Below are 8,502 nucleotides of genomic sequence, written 5' to 3' on the forward strand. Positions count from 1 at the left end.
CCCCCCCCCACACCCCTGATCCCCTCCTTCCTCAAACTCGGGATTTAGGGCGTCCAGCCCCCTCCTCCCTCAGACCCGGGAATTCAGGCCCCAGCTCCCTCCTTCTCCAGACCCACAGGTTCCAGACCTTCAGGACAAAGGAGTCCACGACTCCAGCTCTGCCCCGAAGAGACCCCAGCGTCACAACCCCAAACAGACAGAGAGAAAGCTATTGACTGAAAGTTCAAAGTTTTAATCCGAATTTGGACAAGTGTTGGGAAAACCAAACTTTGGCCATAGAAACGTCTCCCTCCCCAGGCCCCCAAGGGGGCCAGTCCACGCCCCCAGGCGCCCTGAGTGGCTCCAGATCGCGGGGCGGTACCCCCGGGCCACGCCCTCACGCTCCGATTGGCTGCGGTGCTCGGGCGGATCAGAAGCTGGACTGCAGCAGCGTGACTCGCAGAGGCCACGCCCCCTCCTCCTGGGTCAGGACGGGAGGGGCGGTACCGGATTCCCACGTGGGCTCCCAGGAGGCGGGGCCTGCGCCGCGTCCACTACCTCCGCGGGAGAACCCGGCGGAGCGGGAATTAGCCACTGGAGATCTTGGGGGCGAGGTCACCTGGGGGGTGGGATCTGACGGAGGCGGTGGCGCAGGGGGAAGCGGGTCTCCTCGGGAGTCTAAGTTTCCACCTGGACAGCACGAGTGGACAGTGAGAATGGCAAACTTTGGGACACAGGAGTCCGGACCCCCAGGCCTTTCCTCCCAGACCCAGGAGTCGAGCTCCCAGTCCCCTCCTCCCTCAGACCCACAGGTCTGGCCCCCCACCGCCACCCCCAGACCCGGGAGTCTTGACCCCTGTCCCCTCCTGCCTGGGATCAGCAACTCCCAAACCCTCTAGGGCCCTCTCCCCATCCAGGCATAGGATCCCAGCAGTTCTCAGACACCCCCGCCCCGACCAGAACCAAGGATTCCAGGCTCTGGTTCCCTCTTCCCCAAAACTCAGGAGTCCAAGGTCCCCAGCCCCTCCTCACCTGTCATCATTCTGTGCCACTGCGACGCCTCAGTGGCCAGAGCTTGAGAGAGGCTGAGGACTCGCTCCCGGTGCCCTTCGGCTGTCGGCAAATAAGGGGTGGTATTCCTTGGACTAGGAAAAAAAAAAGAGAGAGAGCGAGAGAGAGATTTGGGGCAGTGTACAATTAGCCATTACCGCAGTGCCACGCGCGGCCTTCTGGGAGTTGTAGTCCCTAGCCCTGGTCCCTAAAGGACTTTAAACAGAGCGTGGCCCTCATAAAGGCCTGCTTGTGCTGTGGGATTTGTAGTCTAGTCCTCCCTAAATTTTACCCGCTTTCCCTGACATCCACCCAGTTCTGCAGTTTGGGGAACTGCAGTTCTCATGCGGATCTAGGTGCTTTCTGATACCCCAGGAAGTCAAGCATCTCTTAAAAGTTCTGTGGTCTGTACTTTACTACTCAAAAGACAGCAATAATAATGCCTTCCCGTAGGCAAATTGATTTCCTGCTTCTTGCCCCACTTTCCAGTTCTTTACCTGCTCCAGGATCCAGAGCTTCTGAGCCATTTGGGGGCTCCTGAGTGTCCCTGGACAGGCTGCAAAGGAATTGGAGCATTAAAATTCCTCCTCACCTGGAAGTCCCCACGTTCTCATTTTGAGGGTGAAATGAAGGGGGCTCAGAGAGGGAATGAAATTGCCCCAGAGACAGTGTTTAACTTTACATGCATTCCTGCAAAACAGCAAGAGTTAAGAAAATCCACCCCCCACCCCCCAACACACATCCTTTGGTGTGGCTTACCACCTCTCTTCCTTCATATGACCTACAGGGGACTGACAGATGATCACCCCCTTATTTACCTATGACAAGGCCAGGAACAGGCTCTCCAAATTCACAATTTTGGGCTCATCAGGAATTAGCTGAACTGCTCGTCCCCCTAAAACTAACTAGACACAGAGTTAAACATTTGGGGTTCAGCTGACTGAGACAACTCCTGATGACAAAAATAATCCCAGCTATAAAATCACCCGACCTATGACTTGTCTAATTACTCCCTAGAAAAGTCTCAGATGGAACCATCGGCTGAGACACTCTTATCTTCATATCTGGAATGCTGTCCCCATTGCGACAGTATGAATATGATCATTTCCTTACTTGCTCATTGTTTCCCCCTTTGATGACACATAGTAACGAAAAAGAAAAAAAAAAAAAAAAGCTGGGCCCACAGTCCTGACCTCTGACCCCCATCCTGAGGGAGAAACACTGGTGAAGTGAAAAGTTCTCTGCCTCCCCTACCCCCAACCACCTAGGGGAGCCATCATCCCAGGTTCAGGTTGGGGTGAACGTGGAAACCCAGCTCTGGGTAAAGAGGTAGGGAAATTCCCATTTTACAGAGGGGGAAACTGAGGCTCAAACTAGGAGCACCCCACCGCCCCACCTTGCACCCTCTGTTCTCTTCACCCTTGGTTCTGTGTCAGGCTGGCGTCTGGCTGGGGACAGTGTCCTCCCCAGAGTGAGAAGCCGGGGGGAGGCCGGGCGAGGGAGAGGCCGTCCAAACTCCTGGTTTCTGCGAATTCTCTCCATTTGCTCCTGAGCACTCATCCGAGGCCGGGCCAGGGGGGCCTGGGGAGATGAAAAACACCTTGAGGCCCCAGCCTTGGGCCTCCTCTTTTCCTCTTCCCTGAACCTCTCGGCCTCCAGTCTTGCCCTTTCCAGTAAGTTCACCCCTAGACTCAGAGGGATCTTGCCGCAGCCAGAGCTGAGGCCGGCCTCCCATGCCTCCAAGCACCCTCAGGACAAAGGTGTTTGGGGCCCTACCCCCCTCTCTGGCCTCATTTCCATCAGCTGCCCTGTTCGAATCCAAAGCCACAGCCTAACAAACATTCACACGTCCTGGGCATGCCCAGCTTCCTCGCACTGGTAGTCAGGAGCCGGGTTGTCACCTCTGGGTTCCTTGTGATGAAAAACAATTCTGAGTCAGCTTAGACCCAAGAAAAGGAGGAATGAGATGCATTAACTAAATTGTCAAGAGGATCCCTTTGGGTTGGCCTCAGAAAGGGCTTTGTGAGCTCTCTCTTGCTCCCGAAACCAGATGGATGACACACACCGGGACAACGCCATGGGAGAAGTGGAGTGGGCGGCCACAAGCCAAGAACCTTCCAGAAGCTAGGATGGAGGCCTGAAACAGATCCTTCCCCGGCACCTTCAGAGGGAACACGGCCCCACTGACACCTCTATCATGGACCTCCAGCCTTAAGAACTTAAAATGCAAGAGGACAGAGATAAATCAAAGAAGAAGAAGAAAAAAAAAACCCACTCAAACAAAACCAGAACTCTGGAGAGAATCCCAAGGGCGTGGCTGGACACCCCGTTTGCTGAGACATTAGGCATGTGACGCGTGGATCCAGGAAATCAGCTCCGCAGAAATGCCACCAGCCTGAACTGAAGGAGACAGACTGGGGCCGAAACGGAGGAAGGTTGTCATTTGGGCAGGAACCAGGCCGACAGACCTCTCCGGCTGCAGACAAGTGTCATCCTTCGGGAAAGGGGGGCCATGCGGACATAGACGCATACAGCAAGACTGCCAGGGGACACCTGGAGTTCCTGGGGCTCCTGGGGTTCCTGGGGCCACCAGTCAAGGGACCATCAGATGCCTGGGAACAGACCCTTCCTGGATGCCTTCCGAAGGAGCATGGTTTTGGACTCCTAGCCTCCGACCGTAAGACAATCCATCTCTTGTCTCAACAAACAAAACCGGAGGGAAGATAACCCTTAGCTGCAGCCTCAAACTAGAAAATTCTAGGGAGCCGGCTTGGAGCAGCTGCCTAGTGTAGGGCCAAACACTGCCGTTTACTCTGGTTTGCTCCGATCTGGGCCATCGTGAGTCACATGTCCACCTGCTGTAAAAATGATGGCCCCACGCCGGCCATCACCAAATTCCAAGGTTCACACATCCACTTGTTTAAAACACAGCCCGAGTAGGCAGATAACCGTAGGCATTTACGGCCTGCCTGCTTTGAGCACTGCAGGAAACAGTGTCCCACGTGTGCTAGCCACAGATAAGATAAGCCCCCAAGTGGCTGCTGCCCTTAGGAGCTCCCTGACCCAGATCGCCATCGAAGTTTCTGGGCTTTGGCATCCAGGCAGTGACCTATGGCATGTGTGAGGGACTCCTCCCATTGGCCAAACTGGACCCCATACGGCCCGTGTGTGTTACTTCTACCGCCTCCCCGGTCATATCATTGTCCTTGCTCAGCTCTGAAATCCTTGGAACTCATGACACACACCACCCCGGAGCTGCAAACAGCCGCAGCTCCCAGAACCACTTGGTTGGTTCAGCCTTGTTCTCAGCAGCCCCGACAGCCCACGTCCTGCACGCACCCCACTGAGAACCACAAAGTTCCTCTCCTCCTCAGAAAGGACTGACGGACTGTTTTGTATCCACGATAATAAGGAAGCACCAGACATGCTTTTAAATGTTCGATCGAGCAACGGCAGGGGCACCTCAACCAGGCGGCCGAAAGGCAACCGGTCAGGGACGGCCCCTGGGTTCTGCAAATCAGCCCGGCAGCGACGGACACACAGCTGTGGCAGCTGGGAGCCGGAGACAGAGAAGCAGACTCCCCGCTGAGCAGGGAGCCCGACGCCGGGCTCGATCCCAGGACCTCGGGATCAGGACCTGAGCCGAAGCTCCCAGTCTTAAACACTCATGCCTCCAGAATCCAGCAATTTCTGAACTCCCTGCTATAGGACATCAGCTCTCCCTCCGCTTTGCTTGGGGAGACTGTATCTTACAAGAATAGGTCTGTCTTAAGCAAGTCATAAATTCAGCTTTGCCTCCAACACAGACCAGCGGCCTCTGTCGGGATCACCTCCATGCTGTTGCACATATAGCCTCCATCCTTTGGTTGGAGGACCATTTTCTGCATGGCCCACACCTTTTTTTTACTCATCCAGACTCAGCTTCCCAATTGTTAAAAAAAAAAAAAATTAAATTTTTAGGTAATCTGTATGCCCAACATGGGGCTCGAGCTCATAACCCCGAGATCAAGAGTCGCAGGCGCCCCGACTTCCCTATCCTTTAAAAGGCTTCCCAGTGCTTTGCGTTTTATCCCTGTTGGATAGGTAGGATTGGATTAGTATCTTTCTCCCATCAGACAGGAGCATCAGGTCTAATTCGTGGCTGGACCCCTAATACCTCCCACAGGGCCTGGGCCCTACCAGGCGTTGGGAGATGCATGCTGAGCAAATAAAGGAAGATTTCTCTGCAGCCACCACCCCTCAAAGCTCAGGGGAGAACGGAGAAGCTTCAGCTCCTTGGCCCTCCTGACACGCTGCTTGGATTGGTCATCTGCTTATGTCTTCTTTCTGGGCATGAGAACGGTCCTGCCAAAGAGCGCCGTGGGTTACAGCAAAAAGAAGCAACAGAAATATCGGTCCCTTCCAAGAGCTCACAGGCAAATGGGAGCACAGGGCTTAGGGCTCCAAGAACGTTTAAAATGACCCTGTAGCAGGGGCTGCCCCGGCTGGCTCAGTTGGAAGAGCAGGCAAGACTTGATCTTGGGGTCGTGAGTTCTAGCCCCACATTGGGTATGGAGATTACAAAAAAAAGGGGGGGGGCATCTGGGTGGCTCAGTCAGTTAAGCATCTGCCTTCAGCTCAGGTCATGATCCCAGAGTCCTGGGATAGAGTCCCGCATCAGGCTCTCTGCTCAGCGGGGAGCCTGCTTCTCCCTCTCCCTCTGTCCCTTCCCCTACTCATGTTCTCTTTCGCTGGCACTGTTCTCTGTCTCAAATAAATAACTAAAAAATCATTTAAAAAAAACCCTAAAATAAATAAATAAATAAATAAATAAAATAAAATAAAATAAAATAAAATAAAATGGCCCTGCAGGTGAAAAGTACAGGACCTCCTTGTCCCAAAGTCCTCAAGCAATCAGATCTGGGGTCTGGTGAGAAGAAGATGCCCAACCTTGTTATTTCTGCCTACAGTGGTCAGGTGCACCTAGAAAGCCCCCGCTGGACCCTGGCAGTGACTCAGTGACTCGCCAGGTGGGCATTCGTCACGGTGACATTCAGAGATTCAAGAGGACTACCCCGATGATGTTGAAGACGTTGGGGCACAGCGAAATAACTCGCCACAGAAGAAAAGGTGAAATGAATGATCATTTGTCAGGGAGCAAGAATTCCTGTCTCCTTCAAGCGTCCTTCAAGCCGGACCAAGCATGCAATTGACACGAGATAGTATGAAGCCAAGAAATTCGGGTTTAATAGCATCCGCCCGGGGAATCCACACGGACGTGGAAATTCCAAAGGCGGTCGGGCACATGAGGTTCTGTGTGTCATTCTGAACCAAGGAGAAGAGGGCAGGGGTCTGGGACTTCAGGGGAAAGGAAAGCACTTCCCAGGGTAGATGTTTAGGAATTCGATGGTTGCCCTGCCCTGCAGATAGGTCACTCAGAAAACATTTATCCCAGCTAACAACCTTTCGTCTGGGAAAGACCCCCAATCTACATTCTTTTTTTTTTTTTTTAAGATTTTATTTATTTATTCGACAGGATAGAGACAGCCAGCGAGAGAGGGAACACAAGCAGGGGGAGTGGGAGAGGAAGAAGCAGGCTCATAGCAGAGGAGCCTGATGTGGGGCTCGATCCCATAACTCCAGGATCACGCCCTGAGCCGAAGGCAGACGCTTAACCCCTGTGCCACCCAGGCGCCCCCCAATCTACATTCTTCTATGTAGTTAAGGGAGAGGCAAAAGTTTCTCTTGAGCCCGTAGGGTCTCAACTGCCTTCAGCTCAGAATAATCTTCGTGTGGAAGTGGCCCGCCTTGGGGAGGTCCTGCCCTCGGCCCCTTATGCTATAGTTCATTGCTGACCTTCAACAGGGTATGTTTATCAGGGACCAAGAGATTCCAACTGGTTTGCTCAATTAAAACGAGACCTCCCAGGGGCGCCTAGGTGGCTCAGGTCACGATCTCAGGGTCATGAGATCGAGCCCTGCATTGGGCTCCGTGCTCAGTGAGGAATCTGCTTGTCCCTCTCCCAACCTTCTGTTCCTCCCCCCCACCCCCGCTCACATGTACTCTCTCTCTCTAATTAAAAAAATAAATAAAAATTTTTAAAAAAGGAAATAAAAAGTGCATATTTATAATCTATTTTTATTCCACTGACTCGATCATTTAGCTCTTCATTGTTCTATTTTTAAAAACCACAAATTTAAATTGAGACGTCATTTACAAGCTGAATCCCGTTTAAGTATGAATATTCATACGTATTGCTAGAGGAATGTAATGTGTCTGATTAAGGGCGCTGTGCCAGACATACATCACTGGGGCTTTTATATAAGACAGAGTATATATATGCATCCTATTACCAGCCTAGAATCTGCAAAGTTTTTGCCTAATCATGTTTTTTTTTTTTAATTTATTTATTTGACAGAGAGAGAGAGCATAAGCAGGGGGAGAGGGAGAAGCAGGCTCCCCGCTGAGCAGGGAGCCAGACGCAGGGCTTAACCCCAGGACCCTGAGATCATGACCTGAGCCAAAGACAGACGCTTAACCGACTGAGCCACCCAGGTGCCCCTAGAATCTGCAAATTTTTGCATTTTGAATTATATCTCGTCCCCAGGGTTTTGGATAAAGTTTGAAGATCGGTATAACTAGAATCTACCTCCTCTCAACATCTCCGGTTCTTCTAACCTACTGGGAATGACGTTTCTCTCCAGCCCGGACTCTCCTCACTGGGTCCCCTGCCTCAGTGCTCGCCCCGCAGTTTGTTCCCCGCATGGCCGGCAGAGGGCGCCGGCTCCCACTTTACGGCCGCTCAGAATCCTCCGCGGCTCCCGGCTCTCCTTGGACCGCAAGCCCCAGCACGGTCCACCCCCAGTACCCATCTCTCCTCTCCTCTCCACCCCTCTCCCCCTCGCTCGCTTACTCGGTTCCAGCCACATTGACTTTCAAGGGGCTCCTGCAACACGCCAGACCCACTCCCCCCACCTCACCGCAGAACTTCTGCAAAGGCCGTTCCCTTTGTCTTTAATGCTCTTCCACCCAAGGCTCGCTCCCTCCCCTTACCCTGAGGCCTCCCCAGACCAGGCCATTTACCACTGCACCCCCTCTGGCATCCCTAACCTCCTCACCGTGGTCGTGTTGTGTTAACTTCTTCTGTAACATAAAATAACGTATAGCAAATTGATTATTATCTGCCTCTTCCCACTAGAACGTCGGATTCATGAGGGAAGGATTTTTTTTCTCTTGTCTTGTTCACGTTTGTGCCCTCAGCGCCCAAACAGCTCTAGGCAACAGAACTTTCTGTGATGGTGGCAATGTTCTCTATCTGCTCTGTCCCACAAGATAGCCACTGGCCACGGGTAGCCCCTAAGCACCCGAAATGCTTAGGTGCAAATGATTCTTAAATTACATTTCATGTTAATTCATTTTAATTCAAATAGTCCCATGTGGCTACTGGCTACCTTATCGGACAGCCATGAGGAGATATATATATATATATATATA

General features: G+C 52.5%; 2 protein-coding genes across 5 annotated transcripts in view; both read right to left on the reverse strand.

Moving 5' to 3' along the window:
* The window catches only part of HSD17B14 (hydroxysteroid 17-beta dehydrogenase 14), a 14,216-nt gene extending 14,004 nt beyond the window's left edge, over positions 1 to 212 (reverse strand). Inside the window, exon 1 of the mRNA XM_008684517.2 lies at positions 128 to 212. The gene's annotated coding sequence lies outside the window, so the exon portion shown is untranslated. The remainder of the gene's footprint in view (positions 1 to 127) is intronic.
* A 4-nt stretch (positions 213 to 216) lies between these two features.
* PLEKHA4 (pleckstrin homology domain containing A4) overlaps positions 217 to 8,502 on the reverse strand; it is a 22,640-nt gene continuing 14,354 nt past the window's right edge. For 3 of the 4 annotated variants that reach the window (XM_040634274.1, XM_008684519.2, XM_040634273.1), the window contains exons 17-20: positions 2,449 to 2,610; positions 1,527 to 1,585; positions 1,012 to 1,124; positions 217 to 669 (exon numbers count right to left, since the gene is read on the reverse strand). In XM_040634274.1, coding sequence (XP_040490208.1) covers positions 410 to 669; positions 1,012 to 1,124; positions 1,527 to 1,585; positions 2,449 to 2,610 — 594 coding nt within the window. In that variant the 3' untranslated portion in view covers positions 217 to 409. Of the gene's footprint in view, positions 670 to 1,011; positions 1,125 to 1,526; positions 1,586 to 2,425; positions 2,611 to 8,502 lie in introns of all 4 variants that reach the window. The other variant, XM_040634275.1, reaches the window with a different exon arrangement.

Source organism: Ursus maritimus, unplaced genomic scaffold (genome assembly GCF_017311325.1).
Source record: "Ursus maritimus isolate PB19 unplaced genomic scaffold, ASM1731132v1 scaffold_19, whole genome shotgun sequence".
NCBI lineage: Eukaryota > Metazoa > Chordata > Mammalia > Carnivora > Ursidae > Ursus > Ursus maritimus.